General features: G+C 39.2%; 1 protein-coding gene across 2 annotated transcripts in view; it reads left to right on the top strand.

Moving 5' to 3' along the window:
• Positions 1–22,457, top strand: part of RORB (RAR related orphan receptor B) — a 191,388-nt gene extending 168,931 nt beyond the window's left edge. Inside the window, exons 8-10 of one of the 2 annotated variants that reach the window (XM_017855784.1) lie at positions 1,643–1,753; positions 5,637–5,749; positions 19,288–22,457. In XM_017855784.1, the coding sequence (XP_017711273.1) occupies positions 1,643–1,753; positions 5,637–5,749; positions 19,288–19,443 (380 nt within the window). In that variant the 3' untranslated portion in view covers positions 19,444–22,457. The remainder of the gene's footprint in view (positions 1–1,642; positions 1,754–5,636; positions 5,750–19,287) is intronic. The other variant, XM_017855786.1, reaches the window with a different exon arrangement.
• Positions 22,458–22,775: the final 318 nt, after the last annotated feature.

Below are 22,775 nucleotides of genomic sequence, written 5' to 3'. Positions count from 1 at the left end.
GAGAGAGAGAAAGAGAGAGAAAGGAAGGAAGGAAGGAAGGAAGGAAGGAAGGAAGGAAGGAAGGAAGGAAGGAAGGAAGGAAGGGAGGAAAGGAAGAAGAAAAAGAAAGAAAAAGAGAAAGAGAGAGAGAGAGAAAGAAAGAAAGAAAGAAAGAAAGAAAGAAAGAAAGAAAGAAAGAAAGAAAGAAAGAAAGAAAGAAAGAAAGAAAGAAAGGAAGGAAGGAAGGAAGGAAGGAAGGAAGGAAGGAAGGAAGGAAGGAAGGAAGGAAGAAAGAGAAAGAAAGAAAGAAAGAAAGAAAGAAAGAAAGAAAGAAAGAAAGAAAGAAAGAAAGAAAGAAAGAAAGAAAGAGAGAAAGAAAGAACTGGAGACTGATGCTAAAAGAGCTGGGCTGAATTACAGATCATTCTTTGTGAAATCAGCTTTTTTTTTTTCAACTTTATTGTATATTGCGTAGACCCCTGGTCACCCATGGGGTGACCTCTTAAGTTTCTTATGTCAGTTTATCATCATGAGTTAAGATAGTTAATTCAAAGAGGAGCTCCTCTACTTGTTTCTCACCCACAGAAGTTAATCCACAAAGTTCTGGGAGCACAGAGAGTTCATGCCAACCTGTCCACAATGATCCCAGACCATTCCTCTGGGAAGGCACTAACAGAATCAGTCTTTGTTTGGAAGTGTTGTATATCATCACATCCAGTCATCAGTGCATGGCATGGATAGGAAGAACCTTAGCAAAGATGGGCTGATGCCAGGAAAGGTTTTAACGATTGATAGTGCCATTTGTTCCATATCCTGCCCATAGACACCAAAGAAGGCCACTGCCCTTTCACCTCTTGTGCTGTTAGTTGATATGGCTGCCAACAACAAGTCCTTTGGGGCTGGCAATGTTTCCCTTCTACAGTTGATACACATCCATGTCATCTCCAAGGGCTAGATTTTCAAGAAAGGAGGAAAAGCCTTGGCAAGCAACCTCAGTATATTTCCAGCTTCATCAAATAAACATTTACCAGGGATCAGTGTAGAGATGCAACATTATTTTCCAAAATTCACAACAGCTAAGCAACTGACCTGTGAGTCATTCATTAGAAGGTAATAAGAAATGAACTCTAGCTCCTTAATCAAATTTCCAAGGAAATTGCAAAACTGAAGTGTATCTCATCTCTGTTCCATAAGATAGTTCTAACATCTCAGTTTAAAAGACCAGAACACCTTACATTGCTAGCTTCAAGTGCTACGAAGACTGACAGTTCTCAGCCCCTATATGTAATGTTTTAGGTTTTCTATGAATACTATCTCTATTGTGAAGGATCCCCAAATCACTTATTTTATATTCTTTAATGTGAAAGCATTTCAAATTTATAAGGATATAATCATAGTATGGATTCCCAGGCAGATGTGACACTGCTCATGCACCAAGTCTGCTTGCTTGTCGTTGGTAGGTAATGTTAACTTCGATTGCCTGGCCAAGATGTTGCCTAATTTTCTCATTCTTTGATTAGTGTCAATCACTTTTTATAATCAGAAACTTAAAAAATATCTTTTCTAGAAGTCTAGTATGCACCTCCTTGGATAGCTCAGATTTTTCTTACTCTTGCCCCATTTCAAGTTCAAGTATTTTATTCCATTTTCTTCTCCTTTATAGGTTCCGATGACCTAGTGAATGAAGCATTTGACTTTGCAAAGAATTTGTGTTCCTTGCAGCTGACCGAGGAGGAGATCGCTTTGTTCTCATCTGCTGTTCTGATATCTCCAGGTAGGGCAGTCTCAGTTCTCTTACCTTTTTTAAGAACTTGTTTTACTATTTTTAACATTGATGACACCTGCCTAAGCCAAAGTGTTCAGGAGAAACTTTAACAGAACTGTATTTTCTTTACCAAGCTTTTGATATTTTTGGACAGTGAAAAGGGAAGTAGCCTCAAGTTTATTAAAATGACCAATTTTGGCCCAAAAGCAAGAGTAGAGCATGGGGTAGGGGTTATTCCAGATTCAGATAAGCAGAATCATTCCTTAACAAATAAAGGAAGACAAATAGTGGCCTGAGTTACAGCCAAGTTCTATTTTGACTTTAAGAATAAAAGTACCTAGAAAATAAATGTCCAGTTGGATGAGACACAGTAGAAATGTACCTAAATGAAAGCTCCAGAATGGGGACCTACATAAGTAAAAGGAACACTTACTACTCTTTATATACCTCTTGTGTTGGCATCTTTGCCCAAATTCATGTTGATGTGCTCACTTCAGACAAATGCTAGTGCCTATTTTCTTAGCAATACATTTGACCTTGAACAACGCAGGGGTCAGAGCATCAACCCCCTGCATGCAGTCAAAAATCTGCATGTAACCTCTGACTCCAAATAATTTCACTACCAATAGCCTACTGTTGACCGGAAGCCTCGCTGATCACATAAACAGTTGATTGACACATACTTTGCATGTTAAATGTATTGTATACTGTATTCTTACAGTAAAGTAAGCTAGAGAAAAGAAAATGGTACTCAGAAAATTATAAGCAAGAGGAAACAGATTTCCTTTTCATTAAGTGGAAGTGGATTATCATAAAGGTCTTCATCCTGGTCGTCTTTATACTGAGTAGGTTGAGGAGAAGGAGGAAGAGGAGGGTTTGGTCTCACAGTCCCGGGATGGCAGAAACAGAAGGAAAATCTTCATATAACTGGACCTACACAGTTCAAACCCACATTGTAGAAGGGTCACCTGTATCAGGAGTTTTAAAAGGAGGTGAGGACAGCAGAGGGGAAAATTACTCATACTGAAGACTGCCTGGTAGAAGAGGAAAAACTTCAGACATGGAGGTGGACATCCTGGTACCAGCTCTGTCACCATGTATCTGTGTGATATTAAACATTTGACCCCTCAGAGCCCTAGTTTCCTCGTCTATAAAATAAGAGGGATGGACTCCATAATAACTAAGACCTCTGCTGGCTCTAAAATGCACAGAAATGCCAAGTTTTCAAAGAATTCAAGGTATGACAATATTTATGGATCTACTAGAACTGTAGTGAGTGAAATACTTTTTAAAAGTATATGGTACACCTGGCATGGTGGCTCATGCCTGTAATTCCAACACTTTGGGAGGTCGAGGCCAGTGGATCACCTGAGGTCAGGAGTTTGAGACCAGCCTGGCTAACATGGTGAAAAACCGTCTCTACCAAAAATACAAAAATTAGCTGGGTATGGTGGTGGATGCCTGTAATTCCAGTTCCTTGGGAAGCTGAGGCAGGAGAATCACTTGAACCCAGGAGGCGGAGGTTGCAGTAAACCGAGATTGTGCCATTGCACTCCAGCCTGGGCAACAAGATCGAAACTCTGTCTCAAAAAAACAAAACAAAACAAAACAAAGTATATGCCAGCTTAAAATATAATAAATAATATAATCATAATAATATAACGACAATAATGTAGTAATAAATATATGGCTGTCTAGCCAGGATGAGAATTCAGTTACTTACTCAGCTGTTGTTATGTTACATTTTGGGTTAAGGGATAACAGCATCACTGACAGGTTTCTACAGAAAGAAAAACAAATTCCTGCCTAATTTTTAAGGCAAGAGACTCATTTCTTCTGTTACCCATTTATCTGTAGAGACCAGAACTCTTTTCTTATATATGCCCTATTATATTTTTCAATGAAACTGAAAGAAATTAATCTTACCTGTGATGTAAGATTACATATTATAATTTTAACATGCCATTGTAGCGATATTTTCCAGTAACACCAATGTCTACAGTTTTTATCTGTTAGGCTTTATTATTCTTAATACGATTCTTGATGGTCTTATCAGGATATTTTTAATTTGCTACTGTTTTTTATTTAACCACTTTATCAAAAATGGAAATTAGTTATCACATAGAGTGTTTTTACTAACAGTTTCTTTTATGGCTCTGTCTAAAATCAAGCTGTTCCTCTAGGCCTTTTTTTTTTTAAACCCTAGAAAGTTTCCCAGGCTTGGAAGCACAAAGATAGATGGAAGAAGTGATAAGAATACTTTTCTCTGTTAGCAGCCACATGCCAAATAATTTTCCTTCTACCATTTTCTCATTTCATTTGATTATTTCCATTGAGAATAGTTCAATAGAAAACTAAATCTAAGCCAGTGGATCTATAGATGAGGGAGATGGTTTTCCTCTAGTTCTTGTTTGCTCAAAGGAAGCGTTAGAGTCACTCTTCTCTTTAGGTGTATTTGTAGCAAGTCAGTAAATTTTAAGCAGCAAATATTTAAGACATGAAATATTAAATATATTAAATATGAACAATCTGTGAAAATGATCAGAAGAAAAGCTAGCCTCTTCCTTCTGAATTAGAAATCAGCTGAGCTCTTTGGCCTTTTTCTAGAAAAAAACATGCTATCATCATTAAATTCTGAGAAGTTTGGAAGCATGCAATTTGGTTTACTCTACCTAGTGGGGACTCTTCCAGTGCTGCTAGCAGACCCACACTGAGAGGCTTCATGAACTCCAAATACCTCATTTGCCACCCTGGCTTAGTGCCATATTCAAAAAGATTTCCAGCCTATGTAGGCTCCATCTCCTGCCAGACAGCCCCCTATTCTTTCTCCACGGTCCTGACATAAAAGCCACTGTTTATTCAGCTCCAAACAGCTTAGGGAAGGGAGAGGGAGTGGAACTTAATGTATTCTGATTGACAATTGTCACTGAAAGCTTTTGTACTCACTTACGTAAGGGTTTGCTTAACTGTTGGCTAGACTTGTCTTCATCCTGTCTAGGGTTACAGAATTGAGTTTCTTACCTGACCTGAACTGTGTTTAGGAAGATCATGTTCAAGTTCTTTTCCATGAGTATTTGTTCGGCATTTGAAGATTTGGGGTGTCTCTTCCATAAAGGTCCAAACTAAGGCACTGGGCTGAATTTTGTCACCATGGTGTATAAATCTTCTAGGAAGGAAGGAAGGAGAGAGTGAAGGAGAGGGGGAGGAGGGAAGGAAAGAAGTGTGGGAGGGAGGGAGGAAGGGAAGGAGAAAAAAAGAGAGGAAGAAAGGAGGGAAGGAAGGAAAGAAGGGAGAGAGGGTCTGAGGGCAGGGAGAAACAGATAAAGAGAGGGAGGAAGGAAAGAAGGGATTATCCTATTCACCATTTAAGAATTCAATATAGGAAAATAGAACTTAGAAGTGAATTTTTGAAACTGATTTATGTTTATGCTATATAAATTCTAACATAGCTTCAGCTTTATATCTGATGAGAAAATAAGCTGAGAAAAGGAAAAGGGATCCTGAACACCAAAAATATTCCTGTGATTTTCTTCACTTCTATAATTCTTCTTCACAAATCGCTAACTTCTACTTTGAAAGAAAACCTAAGCATATGTCCAAAGCAAAGAGTGAGAGATGTAAATTGTCACAGACAATAAGAAACAAAAAAGCAGATCATCTGAACCATTGTGTCCTTTTCTGCAAAGTGATTTCCTGTGTCATAATATTGTGCATTCCTGGCATCTTGGTATTGCCTATGAAATACTTATGTTTTATGTAAATAATGACATGTCTTCAGAAGCAACTTAGAACTAAGTAATATGAAATGGGTCTGAAGTTTGGCACTTATATATGTGGGTGAAGCAAAATAAAGTTGATGTTCCCTCCATTTATCTACTCTTTCTTTCATCAGACCGAGCCTGGCTTATAGAACCAAGGAAGGTCCAGAAGCTTCAGGAAAAAATTTATTTTGCACTTCAACATGTGATTCAGAAGAATCACCTGGATGATGAGACCTTGGCAAAGGTAGGTCCCCAGATCACAGAGCCACCACAACCAAAAGAGAGCACAGTGAGCAAAAAGGCCTGCTTATAAATCAAGGGAAATTTCTCAGCAGCAACAATTTCTGAAAGTTACCAAAGACTGCATAAATTTGAGGTATGCAATTTAAAAGAGAGACTAGTGAATTGTCATAGATTGCAAAAAGGGCTTTCTTGTAGAGGGATGATATTGACAGATCTGAACCCAAGGTGCAGGAAGACAAATCGAAGAAACCAAGGGTGTTTTATCGGAAGAACAAACACTCGAAGCAAGGAAACAAGTCTTCAAAATTCATATGTGAAGAAAGAGAGGGCTTTGTGCTGGTTCAGGAGCCAGGTCTTGGACAAAGTTAAAAGTAGGTAGATTTTTATTCAAAATAAGAACCATCAAATGATGAGAATTGTTGCACAGCGGGGTGGACTACTGTGTAAAGCAGTGAGCTCTGCGTCATAGGTCATGTTCTAGTAGGTACTACCTAGTCACTTCTCAGGTATGTTATAAATGACATTCCTACCCAGAGTGCAAGATTAGACTGATGACTTGTAAATTTCCCTGCAATGCTGATCTCTTCATGCTGAGAGGTTCTTTCAAAATGGGCAAGTTTCCCTGGAACAAAATTCATGCAACATGCCATCAGTTTCTTGATTCAGCTTAATTAAGAATGATCTTTAATTAGAGTACTGAAAAAAAGTGTTTACCAAAGTAAAATAATCCCAAAGGAAAAGGTAATTCTCAATGATTGGTATTCAGCATTATTTTATATCTTAAAGTACCTTTGATTTCTCAAGAACTGAAATTTTTGGGCAGCCAGAATTATCTTAGATTTTAAAGTACCTTTGATTTCTTAAGAACCAGAATATTTTAGAGGGTAAGAAATTAAGAAATTGAGCTTATTCTTGGTTAAAGATCATAGGAATCCTACTCTTTATATTTTATCATTAAAACCTTCCCACTCTGCCCTTGAAGTTCTTTGTTTTAAGAAGGGGATGGTAAAGACTCTATTTGGAAACACCATCAGATTTTACTTTGCACATACAGAGTACTGCTATAAAAAAACCTCCACGAGTTAAATATGCTGCTTCATTATGGTAACATTTTGTTAAAATTAACGCATCACTAGCAAGAACATTTCCACATTATAGAGCAATAGTTCTCTTTGACGTAACTTTTCATTTATTAGGTGGTCAAGGACAAATCACCTACTCTCTGCACCTGTATTCTCCCAGTCAATAGCAGAACTTCAACATGCTTTCTTTCAGATTCACTGGGCAGAAAAGACAATAATGTAAATATATGCATGTGTCTCTATAGTTGCTTGGTAGCGTACATGCATAAATACATCTTGTTAATTAATGTGGAGGGATGTTTTCTGCATTTGGGATCTCCTGAAGACTTTTGTCCCCATATTTACCATCCTAAAATTAAAGTCTTGAAAAAACACAAAGTTAGATGAAAATTCTTGCTATTCTGCTTGCTTGGGAGGATTGTCTGCTTGTATGAAAACCATGGTCTCATCATCTATAACATAAAGATTACCATTTCTTCTCCTGTACAGATGTGCTGTGATGTTCAAATGAGATTCTAGCACGTTGCGAAATGGTGATTATTACTCCCCTAGGAGGGTAAAACGTTTATGCTTCACCACTTTCTACCTCCCACTGTCCTGGTTATGATTTGAGGTATGTGAGGTAGGAAGAAGACAGAAATTGAAGAACAAAAGATATTTGAAGGCAAGAAAGAAAATTATGTCAGCTGTAGATCAGATTAACTTCCCTTTCTCCATCTTTATTTGGAAAAGTACACAGTTCGGTTCTTTTCTTATAGACAGGTAATGTTGCAAAGTTGAAAAAGCATTGGAAGAGGATCATTTCTTGGATAAAATTGGCTAGAACCAGGTGACAAAGCATTGCTTCTGTAGGCCACATGCAGATATTGGGTTTTTGTGTGGCTCCTTTCTTGTAACAGTTATCATTTTAATAGGGTGTTACCTGAACGAATGCGGACTGACCATGAAATTGAATGAGAACTGAATTTTCATTTATCGCAGCTCTGATCTTTGTGGCTTCTGATAAGTCACTGCATTTGTCTAAATCTCAAATGTCCATTATCAAATGCTGGAGGGTTAGGAATATGGAGTAAGCCCTGTTAGCTCCTGACGCTTTAACACTCTGGACAAATGTACCATCACTGTCTAGGATGCCCTCTCAACAAATTCCCAAAAAGGAATATTTTATTTAAATGAGAGAGAAACTGTTTCATCCCACCACAGATTCTTCTTATATTTTCAGAAAGGCTCCTTATGCCATCGTAGTCGTGGAGCCCTTCTGCCTTCCACAATACCTCTAAACAGGGCCATTCTTAATATTTATTATTCATAGATCCCTTGGGGACTCCAGTGAATGTTGTGAAACCTGTCTCTAAAAAAATGCACATGTGCCCAAAATGTTGTGTTGAAGTCCAGGGGCTGCAGTGAAATCTCCAGTAGGTAGAAGGTACATCTGCCTTCTGTGACGTGTGCACAGATTATTTCTACCGCTGACGTATTCAACCCTGAATAGGTGTTAACAGACACCAGGTTAGAGGTACAGGGCTCATCCACAATCACTGAACTGCATCCTGCAAGAGCACACTTTCCAACACACTTTCCACATGCCTACTTCCTGAAATTAAAGTTCAGGTAGCAGTGCCTTCTACTTTGGGCCAAACTTTAACCTTAGAAGGTTTGAAAATGTGAGGATTATGTATCCTATTATTAACTAGATGATTTCAATCCCCATGTGTTAACCTGTATTTTGGTTTGGGGAAAAGAGAGAGTTGATTAGGGGGAAAAAACCCTATTAAAGAATCTAGTTTCTTCTCCTTATCAGCATAATTATGGTACATAGCATATTTATAATAAACCATCAAAGCCACTTGCTAGCTGAGTGTCCCTGGACATGTGACTAAAGATATACCAATATATGGCTATTTTGAGAGCTAGATGAGATAAAATACAAGTAAAATGCCCAGTCCATAATAGGTAATATGTAAGTGCTGTTGCTGTGTGGTAGCTGTTGTTGTTGACAGAAAAAAAAATTATTTCACAGAGAAATTTTTATCTTAGAGATGGCATATTTGAGCTAATCACTGATAGATGAAAATTATTTCAAAAGATGGAAGTTGGGAGGTTGGAGGAGTGCAGGATGGCATTCCAAGTGATGGGGGCAATGGCATGGAGGTAGGAAAGCATAAGGTATATTCAGTCTATAAATAATAGTTAGAATTGGCTGGATCTTGGATTTGAGAAGCCAGGAAATGAGATAACACTGGTCACTTTCACTAAAGCTCATGGAAAAAAAACACACATATATATATATATATATAAAAAATAAATATACATATATATTTTTAATCCCCATATGACTAGAGGAGGCAGCCCATCTGTTCTCTGGGCTTCACTTTTCTTGTCTGGGAAATGAGTAGGTTGGGCTGCATGGTCTTTAAGGTCTCTTCAGTATTATCTTCTTTGACTCCCTAAAGAGACAAACAAAGGTTCTTCCTGACATCTTGTGTTGCCTTCCAACATCCAGTCCAGTGGGATTGTTTTAAGGACTCTTTTGATATTTTACTGTTATAATAAGTGAAGAAAAAGACTGATTTTGCCAAGTCTTANTACATATATATTTTAATCCCCATATGACTAGAGGAGGCAGCCCATCTGTTCTCTGGGCTTCACTTTTCTTGTCTGGGAAATGAGTAGGTTGGGCTGCATGGTCTTTAAGGTCTCTTCAGTATTATCTTCTTTGACTCCCTAAAGAGACAAACAAAGGTTCTTCCTGACATCTTGTGTTGCCTTCCAACATCCAGTCCAGTGGGATTGTTTTAAGGACTCTTTTGATATTTTACTGTTATAATAAGTGAAGAAAAAGACTGATTTTGCCAAGTCTTATGGATCCAAATTAGTACTCAGTGCACTATGGTCATTGAGTTGAGAACAATACTCCAGCCTCAAAGCTACAAAGGATCCAGTGTGTGCAAAGCCCAGATTCAGAGGTCAGCATGCCCGTGAGGCTTCCAGGAAGAGCTCCGTGACTTGTGCTTTGGATGTCACCATGACTCACTTTCGGAGGTTTACTTCCTCAGTGAAGACAGCTGTGGGGATTAGGAACCTGTGACGCTCTTTCCCCACTCAGTTTAGAACAGCAGGACCACTGCCAGTGGTAGAGACAGGGTAAGAGATAGGGCAGTAAATGTTTCAACTGCAAAGACTGTTGATGCTTCCATTTTAGGGCTTTCTCTATTAAAGTCCCTGAGTCTGCCATTCTTGTTGCCCTGACGGGAGGTGCAGAGGGTGGAGGATAAGGAAGGCCAGTCCAGCTGGGACCAGGCTGTGGCAGTGTGCTCACAGCCAAGGCCAAAGCTTGGATCTGTGGTGTCATGCTCACATCTTGTCCTCAGATGCATGTGTCCAGCCCTTTCCCAAATGCAGCCTCCAGGTCAGGCCCATAGCTGGAGCCTTGCTTAATGTTGGCCTTCCCCAGTCTAGCCCCTCCTTTTATGCCTCCTGGTTAATTAGAGTCATGAAATATTGTTAGATAGCATATTTATTTTTCCCAGCACTCCTGAAAATAGATACAACACTCCTGGAGGTGTGTTCTTGCCCAAAGCTGTATCGAGAAGTTTGAAAATAGCTAACTTTATAACAACACATATATCCAACAGGAAGGCATAGAGAACTGCTGATATCCCTCAGAGGCAAAGCCCACTCAGCTCACCATATGCAGGCTTAGAGAGAATGTTGCTTTTTATTTTCTCACAACTAACATTCAGCGAGTACCATGCCTTCAATTCACTTCTGAAAACATGTTCAAGTGCTTGTGCCTCACCATGTGCTTTACATGCAAGCTTTCCAGGAATCATGGGCCACACCCCACCTCTGGGTGGTTTTAGGCCCATAGCTCTATGCTGATAAATCCTTTCTAATTCTCCTAGGATGTAGAGGAGTCTATAGTTACTTTGCTGAAGTTGACAATCTCCCTCTCTCTCTTCCTGTTTCTGGCTGGTCAGAAAGTTATATCCTGTCCCCCGTGGGGCTCTCTCTTTTCCCGTCATTCTTTCTAAGCTCCTGCTAACCATGTAGATGTCCTAACCACACACTGCATCCACAAGGAATTAGTGTAGTCTAAGGTTATGTCATGTTAATGAAAATGCAGTGGGAATCTAAGGGTAGCCATGGAAAGAGAATATCCTGACTTAGAAGAATGACTGAAGCCTGTGCTAACTTTGAACTTTGAAGTTCATCTCCTCAAATAGTTTGCTTGATTCACTGCCATTGCCACGTGGGCCACAGAGGAGGCAGATCCTCCCTCACACAGCTGAGCCCCAGAGTAAACACTAGGCCTTTCTCTGGGTCCCCCACAGACTGCTAAGAAGCCAGACTTGTCAAAAAGACGTAATCCATACAGGCTACGACATAGAGAGAGGAGATTGGTCTAATTCCGGATAATCAAGTGTACAAAGTCCACCTTTCCCCATCATGCACCCATCCCATTCCAACAAGGTGCAGAAAGACGAGAAAGGGAGGCATTCCCTTGATTTCCTGACTTCTGACCTACTATGCCGTGGCCAGCACTACCTTGGGCATCTATGATACAAGATTCTCCTTCCTAGGCCTTTAGACTTATATATACTAATTTCAAAGAGTTCAGATTTAAAACAGAATGGAAAATATCTCATTCATACTTTTTATGATTCTATGTTGAAATAATAATGTTTTAGGTACTTCAAGTTATATAAAATATATTATAAAATTAATTTCCACCTGTTCTTTCTTTTAACTTTGTATAATGTGGCTGCTGCAAAGTTTTAGGTTACATCTGTAGTCCACATTTTATTTTTATTGGACATGGCTGATCTAGAATCTCTGAGGTTCAGACAAGAGGGAGATTCACCTGCCTACTCCAGACACATTCTCTTGCTTCCATCATTCTATCTGAGCAAAATCCTCTTATCCAGGTGAGGAACGTGAGCATTACCTTCAGCTTTCAGGTGAGACACTATCTAGAGTATGCAGCCTTCACTTTGCAGGATATAATGATAATGTGATATGTTAACACAACATCAGAGCCACAGCTTTCATATTGCAAAAGAAACATTCATGTGGAAATAGGGCAAAGTAGGAAGTGTTTCTAAAATTCATTTTTATCATTTTTGTTCACTCAATAAATATTTACTGCAGGTCAAATATGCAAGATAAATAGACATAGATGAGATACAAGTTTACATGCTGTGGAGGAAAAAATAAGTGCCTCACTGACTACAGTGAAAAGAAATACACGATCAGAATCACATGACTGATAAAAAGAATGGCAAAAGTTGAAAGGAATTGAGCATTTACTTTGGGCCAGGCACTGTGCTGATAGATTCTAAATAGATTAACATTTAATTCTCAAAACTATACTCTCATTAGTTGAAACTTCCAGTGATTACATATCTTGCCTAAGGTTAAGCAGCTTCTAAGTGGGAGAGCCAGAATTTGAACCCAGTTAAGCTGCTTCCAGCACCTGAACTCTTAATGTTTTGGCAGCTACTCCTAAATGTTTGAGAAGCCCAGAAAAAGTCTTTTTCCAGCTCAGACCTCTGCATGTTCCCAGGGAGAATTGCAGTAAGCTGAGCTGGGAAAGGTACATGCCAACAGATTCACTAACTTCTTAACTCCTATGTTTGTTTCTAGCATAAAGATAACAAAAACTATATCATCAATATGAGAGAGAAGCTTGTCTTCCTGTTATAACAATGATGAATTACCAAAAAAAAAAAAAAAAAGCTTAAAAGATGGAAGGCTTAAACAATCCTATTTTGCATGTTAATAATTGAAATTGTACTTGAAAGAAATCATTTCTGGTCACATTGGTAGTGCATTATCGTTCAGATTTAGGGAAAACAATCATGTTGATTTGTAGATGGAGTCTATGGACCAGTGATTGAGAGATCAGTGAAAACTGCAAAAGATCATTTATAGTGATTTTTATTGCTTTCTCACTGAGATCAAAATAGACTTCACTATGATTAATAATGGGATGGGCCAGGCACCATAGCTCATGCCTGTAATCCCAGCATTTGGGAGGCCGAGGTGGGTGGATCACCTAAGGTCAGTTCAAGACCAGCCCTGGTCAACACGGTGAAACCACACGTTTATCAAAAATATAAAAATTAGCCTGGCATGGTGGCAGGTGCCTGTAATCCCAGCTACTCAAGAGGCTAAGGCAGGAGAATCGCTTGAACCCACGAAGCGGAGGTGGCAGTGAGCCGAGATCGCGCCACTACACTCCAGCCTGAGAGACAGAACAAGACTCCATCCCAAAAAACAAAACAAAAAACAAAACAAAACAAAACCTGGCTGTTATATTAGAATTCCTAGCAGGTGTGACTCGAGATTTGGGTTCACTTTCATCTTGAACAGCATAGTCTGTCTAATCAGCACTCGAGGAGCCCTTACCCAGATGATGTGACTCGTGGTCTTAGTCTCCCCATTCGCATTTCTATTTGGTCAGGACTTTGTTTCATATTTTGAAATGTCTATACTTTTAAAAAGTATAACACACATAGGGAAAAGTTCCCAAGTCGCAAGTACATACCTTAGTGAATTATCACAAAGTTAGCATACCCGTGTGACCACTGCCGAGGTAAAACTGGCATCCCCAAAGCCTCCCTCAGGCTTCCTCCCAACAGCAAATATACTTTAAACGAATGCAAGAATAGGCAAAATTATAGAAAACGGTTCAACAGATCCCCCAAGTTTTTAAATTTCAAATCTAGACTGAAGACACACAGCTCTCTCCTGGGATAGTTTTCTGTTTGAACCTGCATTTATTATGAATAGGTACTACGTGCCAGGTGCAAGGAGACAATGGTGAATAACACATGGCGAGTTTCCTTGAGGAACTCCACTGATAAGCCAGATTATTTCAATGTATTTTAACTGTTTATAGTTTGCTGGCATATACTAGTGGTACAACATCCAGAAATTCCAAGAGTTGTCCATCAGATTAACGGCCCGTAAATGAGAAGAAAGCTTTTGATATTACTCCTCATTCATCAAATTGCAAGTTGATGTATTCGTTAAGACTCTTTGGCCTGTAAGCCCAGCACTTTGGGAGGCTGAGGTGGGTGGATCACAAGGTCAAGAGATCGAGACCATCCTGGCCAACATGGTGAAACCTCATCTCTACTAAAAATACAAAAAGTAGCTGGGCGTGGTGGTGTGCACCTGTAGTCCCAGCTACTCGGAAAGCTGAGGCAGGAGAATTGCTTGAACCTGGAGGTAGAAGTTGCAGTGAGTTGAGATCACACCACTGCATTCCAGCCTGTCAACAGAGCAAGACTCTGTCAAAAAAAAAAAAGACTCTTTGGTTACAAGAGGAACCAACTCCAACTAGGTTAAGCAAAAGTATAAAAAATAAAAATAAAACAAATAATGAAGCAATATCTCACAGAACCCAAGGTTTAAAATGCAGCCATCAATCAGGAAAGTACTGGAATGATGAATTGGGAAGCCTTCCAAATTATTCATCTTACACACTTATCTCTCTGTAGGTATCTACTTCATTCTTCTCCTTCTCTGAGTACCAGTTTTCTGTGCTTCCCTGGTTCACGTGATGAAATATGGCTAGTTCTTTGCTCCTTAGGTTACCAGTAGTTTCTGCTACAATTAGAAAGCAGCTTGCTGACTCTCAGTCTGATTTCCTATTCCAGCCCCAGCTGAGTCAAGTGTCCACTTCCACTTTGGTCAGCCATGCCCAGGGTAGAAAGTACAGGCACTGCCACACAGATGCTAAGGATGGGGTCAAGATGGTGGGGGCAGGGCTTATGAGCTAGAAAGATATCTGAGGTTTAATGTTATAATTCGAATCCAACTAGATTTGGCTCAACAAAACCAAAACAAAAAAAAAAAAAGAAAAGAAACAAAGAAAAGAAAATCAAATGGACATGTGAAATTGATGTGTTCAGCTTCACTTTATGTGTCCTGTTTTCATTAGTGCTCCTGAAGCTTCTTCCAATTTGATCAAACCATTGCTGGCTTCCTGCTTTAGGTTGGAGGGCACTTGGTGGCCTGGAAGCCTGCATGAACAAGATCACTAGTTTTACCCTCTGCATGTTCCATTTTTCTAACATCAAATGTACCAGTTATAAAATTGTGAATTTTCTCATAAAACCGCCCTCTGGAGAGAAGCATAGGATTATTATCTCTTCTCAAACAGCTGCTTTTTCTTCTTGTAGACCCCTGTAGGTGTAAGCTAAAGCTCCCTTCTCATAAGAAATGCTTGTCATAAGAAAGAGATGGGTGTGAAAATGCCTTTTGATAGACCCTCTGTCTACTTCTGCTATGGGGATTATTTAAACATGAAGGAATTTCACAATGATTTAAAATTGACTACCCCCTCCATCTCCAAGTGCTTCTGGATCACTTCCCCAGCTGTTTAAAAAGTTGTTGAGCTATTAACTGCTGTGGAGGCTGCTCTGAGCTCCCTTTGAAATGGGGGTCCCCTGGCTGCAGTACATAATATTAATGAGCAGTAAGTGATTGCCTGCTGCTCTCTACACCAGGCTCTTCTGGGCTCTGACAAGTGCTGCTGCCGCCTCCGCATGGCCTCCTGGCCCACCATGCCTCAGAGTGATGGATGCCCCTGTCAGCACTTCTGTTTCCACAGTCGACTGGGTGTCTTCCAGTCAGCCTATTCCAAGAGCATGGACGCTGGGAGAGCTCTTTGCCTTCTCGATGCTGTTTGCTGAAGCGGTCTGGGTGCTCTTTAACAGAAAGCAATTCCCACCATCCGGCCCATTCTACAGATGAGCAACAGGAACTAGATCCAAATCGCATAAAAGAAGGCAGAACTGGGTCCTGAACCAGACTCTTAAATCCCAGTTTTCTTCCAGGAACGGAGGAAGAGTCCATATTAACATCCCAAAACCAGACACGTAATTAAATATTTCCAGGGCAAACGAGCAACTATAAAAGGGTTTCAGTCATCCTCTTATACGTTTCATGTCCCACACCACCCTGTCACTAAAGGAGCCAAAAAATGCTTCAAGAATTGTTATACATAGGATTCTACATTGTGAGTCACAGTTAGTAAAATAAGCAAGTTACTTGAATTGCTATAAGAAAATGAAAAATCAATATGATTTTGCTTTTTCATTTCAATAAACATCAATGGCTGACTTTGCCATGCATTAACTTTTGGTTAATGACTCCTCCACTTTTGGAGTTTGGTTCAGAGCTAAGCTGGCTTCCTGCCCTCCATGTCCTTTGACTGAAAAGCATGGCCTTGACTCTTCCTCTCCTGAAAGGAAGAGAGATATCTCCGCCTGTGGGAGTGGAAGCATGACAGCTACCACATAGATCACCACTGTGTGTCAGGAACCACTATAAAAAATTTTTTGTTGACTCACTTAATCCTCACAACCTCCCCCTGAGGCAGGGACTGTTATAACCGCCATCTGATGGATAAGAAAGCTGAGAGGTTAAGTGACTTGCCCAAGATCACATAGCTGTAAAGGACAGAAATAGGATTCAAACCCAGGCAGCCCAACTCCAAAGCCCATGTTCTTTATCAACAGACTAATCCTCTCTATGTAGTATTTGTGTATCACAGGGAACACAGGAATTTCATTACTTGACCCCCACCAAACTAACAGCTCTAAGCACATGGAACCTTTCCTCTCTACATGTGAGAACTTCCATGTCTGCCTCCTGGAAAACCAGCTAATTCTACATGTAGTTCACAGGACTGTTTCAAATTCAATGTATAATTTACTTTTTTTAAAACGTTTTAAGGTACAAAATCTTGCTATGTTGGCCAGGTTGGTCTCGAACTCCTGGCTTCAAGCAATCTTCTTGCTCCTGCCTCCTGAGTAGTTGGGATTACAGAACTGGGCCACTGTGCCTGGCTCAACTTTTCAATTTTGAAAACCAGTTGTAAATTTATAAAATTTGAACCCCGGAAGCCGTGTGTTTCAAAGTTGATCCCATGAACCCACTGCATCAGTGTCTGCAGGGGATGTTTGTTCCAAACATGGAGTCTGAGCTTCACCCAAACTCACTGAAACAGAATCCTCCAGGAGTAGGTCCCAGTAATCTGCATTTTTAGGAAGCACCTCAGCCACTCTTATTGACAAGATTGACAATAATTATAGAGTTGCATCTGGAAGTTTCAGGAGCTCTGCACGTCATCAATTCAACTGCAGATGATTGTAGAAAGCGTTCAAAGCCACTCTGATTCAACAGCTATTTCAGGGAGAATTACAATGTACAAGAACTGTTCCTAAATTCTTGTAGTCTCCTTCTGTGTGAGCCAGCTGGTTAAGAGAGTTTGAATAATTTCCCAAGCGACTCTAGTTAAGTGGACACTTGAACACTCTGTACCTATGAAAATATAGAAAAGACACAGTTTTCCACCCTGGACCCAAAGTGAGTCTTTCAGAATGGGACTCTGAATCATCTTTCTTTTTTGCTTAAAACCCTCTCAGAGAACATAACGTGAACTATGAGGGCTTACATAATCTGGCCATGCACACCTCTCTGGCATTACCTCACCCACTGCTCCAGCGACCCTGAACTGCCTTCGGTTCTTCCAGAGTGCCAAGTACTGCAGCATCTTTGCGCGTGATCCTAGGGCATGTTATGTACCCTCTGCCCCAGCTCCTAATTAGCTCTCTCACTCTTCCATCAGAGCTCAGCTTCAATGTCACTTTCTCAGAGCAGCCTTCCCGGGCCTGCCACAAGTCAGAGCACCTTCTTACATCCCACTTTTCCTCCCGCTATTCTTCTTGGCACTCAGCACAGTTTTTCAGTCTGCTTTTGACTGTGTGGTAAACTTATTTCATCAGTCTCATCAAGTAGACTAGAAACAAGAGTCATAATGTTTTGTGCATTCTGGTGTTTAGCCAAGGTGCCTGCTACCTATTAGGCATGCAATTCCTTGTGGTGTATCAAGAATGAAAAAAAGATTCATAATGTTGGAGATAAAGTTTTGATTCTCAGTGTAAAATTTAGCATCCATTCTATTGACAAAGATTCCTCATTTTTCATGTCTATCCCCATCTTTAAATAGCAGTGGAGATGGTTAAGATTGGAAAGTCTGAACTCTAAACTTTTTTACATGTTCTAGATCCCTTTACTGAATGTGCCAACAGTTCTAATCCTGATGCTGTTTTTAAATTGCTCCTAGTATGGTTATATAGTCATTAATTGTTAAAAGGAAAGTTAATGAAAGAGTGGAACTTTCTGATTTTTAAAAACCACAAGGCAACTAATTATCTATTTCCTCTTTTATTTCAAAGGCTAAGATGGATTCTTGTTATTGAACAGGGTAGGGAATATGATGATGAACCTAACTGGTGATGAGATAGGTTTTGTTTAATTGTATTTTTCATCACTTTCAAGTGTGTCTTTAGTCAGCTACATGAGCTATCATGCTTATCTTTTATAAGAGTGTTCTCTACACAAGAACATTTCTCTCAAAATAATTTAATCATAGTGACTGTTGTTTAAGCTAATTTTGACACAAAAGTGATGGATTCGAAGTGTTCCTAAACTGTAAGTGTGTTAAAAGCTGGAATTGTTCATCTCCTAAGACCCATACAGCATTTAAATTATTATAAAACACTGTCTTCTGGGTGTCTTAACCCAAAAAATTACATCTTACATGATACGTATATCAAAACCTAACAAGTATAAGCGGATATCCTTCCACTCATTTTCAGAACACCTTCCTAAGGACGCTGAGTGCCAGTGACCTCCCAAATTCTCTGTGTTTCATATTATACATTATAGTGGAAATGGATTAGAGAGCCCCTATACCAGTGGGTTAGTGAGCTTGATAGCCAAGCAGTCCAGATTATTATAGATTACACCTCATACAGTTTGATTGTATATCCCTAAATATTATCATCTTCCAAAGCTACAAATCTAATATTCATGTCGCAAAAATCTATGGGAAATTACGGGTGATAATAATGTTCACTAACAATTACACTTCACATCTCCAGTGTTCTTAACACTTTTATAGGAATTACCTCCCTCAGTCCACACAACAACCCAATAAAGTAGGTACTGTTAGTAAGCCCATTTTACGAATGAGAAAACTGAGACACAGACAAAGTGACAGCTACACCATTACTAAGCTCTTTTAGAACTCAGGTAGCCTGCCTACAGAGCACCCACTTGTAACTATTAAACTGGAAAACTATTAAACTAGAAAACCTCTCATAAATACTTATTTAAGAGCAATGAATCAGGGATCTTGGTCCTGCTTTCTTGCTTGCTTCCTTACTCTTTATTTTTCCTTTAGGAGATGGAGTGGCGAGGGGCAGGGAGTATGTTTTATTTTGTTTTGTTCTAAGAGTAAAAGCTGAAAGTGAGCCTTCTTTCTTTCTGAACATCTTTTTCCAAAGCCGTTTACCTTCATCTGGGGCCAGAAAGGACACTGATTCCACTAATGAGCTTCCCTGTCTATCTCCCTCTCTGTCTCTCCGTTCTGCAGTTAATAGCCAAGATACCAACCATCACGGCAGTTTGCAACTTGCACGGGGAGAAGCTGCAGGTATTTAAGCAATCTCATCCAGAGATAGTGAATACACTGTTTCCTCCGTTATACAAGGAGCTCTTTAATCCTGACTGTGCCACCGGCTGCAAATGAAGGGGACAAGAGAACTGTCTCATAGTCATGGAATGCATCACCATTAAGACAAAAGCAATGTGTTCATGAAGACTTAAGAAAAATGTCACTACTGCAACATTAGGAATGTTCTGCACTTAATAGAATTATTTTTCACCGCTACAGTTTGAAGAATGTAAATATGCACCTGAGTGGGGCTCTTTTATTTGTTTGTTTGTTTTTGAAATGACCATAAATATACAAATATAGGACACTGGGTGTTATCCTTTTTTTAATTTTATTCGGGTATGTTTTGGGAGACAACTGTTTATAGAATTTTATTGTAGATATATACAAGAAAAGAGCGGTACTTTACATGATTACTTTTCCTGTTGATTGTTCAAATATAATTTAAGAAAATTCCACTTAATAGGCTTACCTATTTCTATGTTTTTAGGTAGTTGATGCATGTGTAAATTTGTAGCTGTCTTGGAAAGTACTGTGCATGTATGTAATAAGTATATAATATGTGAGAATATTATATATGACTATTACTTATACATGCACTGTGGCTTAAATACCATACCTACTAGCAATGGAGGTTCAGTCAGGCTCTCTTCTATGATTTACCTTCTGTGTTATATGTTACCTTTATGTTAGACAATCAGGATTTTGTTTTCCCAGCCAGAGTTTTCATCTATAGTCAATGGCAGGACGGTACGAACTCAGAAATACGTCTACAAAGGAATAAACATAATGTGTGGCCTCTATATACAAACTCTATTTCTGTCAGTGACATCAAAGCCTTGTCAGGATGGTACATATTGGGAAGGGGGCAGTATTTGGAGCCATTTTCCTGTTTCAAGAATTAGGCCACAGATAATATTGCAAGGTCCAAGACTTTTTTGACCAAACAGTAGGTATTTTCTATTTTTCACCAGAACACATAAAAACACTTTTTTCTTTTGGATTTCCAGTTGTGAAGGAAGCTTGATTTCAGTGATTATTGTGTCTTCAACTGAAAACTACAATCCGTGGATTATGACTACCAGCAATTTTTTTCTAGAAACATTAAAAGAATAAATCAGAACCCAGGGCAACAATGCCATTTCATGTAAACATTTTCTCTCTCACCATGTTTTGGCAAGAAAAGATAGAAAGAGAAGACCCAAAGTAAAGAAGTAATCTTTATATTCCTTCTCTTTAATACCTTCATTAGGAAAAGTGGCAATAAAGGAGGAGGCATATTATAAAATGCTGTAATATAAAAATGTAGCAAAAACTTGACAGATTAGAAAAAAAAGATCTGTGTTATTCTAGAGAACTAACGTACCCCAAAGGCAAAACTAATTCCTATGCAGTTTACAATTATATCATCCATTTACCCTAGAATTATTTTTTTAGCAACTTTTAGAAGTAAAGAATATAAGGATGACATTGGGATCAGAGATTTTAGACTTCCTTGTACAAATTCTCACTTCTCCACCTGTTCACCAATGAAATTAATCATAAGAAAAGCATATATTCCAAGAAATTTGTTCTGCCTGTGTCCTGGAGACCTATACCTTTGGTATTTTCTGATTTAAAATAAAACTTAAAACAAACAAACAAACAAAAAAAAAAACAAGCTAGGAGAGAAGTTTGTGTATAAGACAATGACAATTATGGTCTCCTGTAAGCATATCCGAGCCACCAACTCCTAAAGAACTGCCCTTTTCTCCTTGTTAAACACACACACACACACACACACACACACACACACACACACACACCTGCTTTGTAAAGTTTCCGTCAGTGGAAACTCTGAATTTTTTTTTTTAATCTCTGTGCTCTCCTGAAGTTCATGGTTAAGCAGCATCTCCAAGATACCACAGAACTCTTGATTGATGATCAAAACAGTAGTGTCGCCTTTTCCTTTTTTCCTAAAAGGAACATTTTCTCACCTCATGATTGATGAATTCTAAACCAACGGGGAAAACAAAAGGCTTTAAAATAATGAATCTGTTTCTCAACTACTGTTATATTCAATTAATTTAACTACATTGAACCAAATTACCTTTGGTTCTAAGAAGACAGCTGTAGACTGCTTATTATGCTGCTACAGGGACTCAATTCTTTTTGGTGTAAATGTCACTCCTGCTAGCTCTTTGTATAAAGAATTAATTCCCAGAGTCATATTTCCTTCTAATGGAAAGATTACTCTACTGATTGCTAGGAAAACAGGGTAATGGAAGGCACTCAATTAAACCAAGCCATTTCCAAATGCAATGTATGTTTTATGATTGGCTTGTGATAGGCGATGCTTCATGTGTCTACTTGGTGTTTCCCTTTGAGCTTTGAACTTATGTCAAACTTTGTTTTCATTGTTCTGTTGGCCTGGTGTTTTCCATTGTCAGCCTGTAATTCCTGCTCAGTTGCAGAGGGAATTATTTATTTCCTCCGATTTACCTTAGAGGATTTAAATTGGCTCAATTGATGAAGTGGCTCAGAATTTTTTCCTCCCTTTTCCCATGGGTGATATAGGAAAAAGATTGTTCCCCACATTTACCTTGGGAGGTACTGCTTTTGAATTTGTGTTGTTTCCACTAGTGTAAGCATTTCACTGGGACAGCATGGACCTTTTGAAGCTGGGAGGAAGGAAACAGAGCTAGCATCTGAACCAGAACAAAACAATGGCAACCAGGAAGTACTCAGCCCACTTAGTTGAGAGAAGAGATTTCTAGTTTGGGTTACAGTTGCCCAACCTTCCCTTAAAAGAGAATCCAGTCATGTTTTCAATGGCAAAAGCCTTAAAAGCTGCCCTTCGAAGATCTCCTATGACTGCATGTCAAGGTATTTTGTACCTACAATCCCAGAACTTTGTTCCTTCCCCGTGAGGACGAACAAATGTTCACAACACTCATGATCAAGTGTGCACTGGAAGAAAAAAATCCACAATCTGGGCTTCTCACTTCGTGCTTCATAAATGACAATCACTGCTTGATGCAGATGTTGCACTGTGTCCACTCAGGGATGTTTCATTAAAAAAAAAAAATACATCAAGAAGGAGGAAAAAATTAAAAACGGGAAAATGACAAGAAAACGTGAATGGTACACATTAACTATGCCGCTGAGAGCACCTCTCTGACAAGGCTTTCAGGCCAACAAGCAGTAACTTCATGTCATAAACTGGATTGAATTATTTGGACTTGCTGAAAAGTTGCACCCAAGTAAAGACAACTTGGTCTCATTTTCTAAACTCCGCTAAGAGCCAAATAATCTAGCTGTCCCATTCGGAGGAATTTTTATCTCCCTGCAAATCCAAACTTTTCTATACAAATCCTGAACAAGGAAATTACAGAAATCTAACTGGCGTTAGATAAAATGGACAAGGG

The sequence above is a fragment of the Rhinopithecus bieti genome, unplaced genomic scaffold (assembly GCF_001698545.2).
Source record: "Rhinopithecus bieti isolate Rb0 unplaced genomic scaffold, ASM169854v2 scaffold_41145, whole genome shotgun sequence".
Classification (NCBI taxonomy): Eukaryota; Metazoa; Chordata; class Mammalia; order Primates; family Cercopithecidae; genus Rhinopithecus; species Rhinopithecus bieti.
This window is presented reverse-complemented; position numbering and strand designations above follow the sequence as displayed.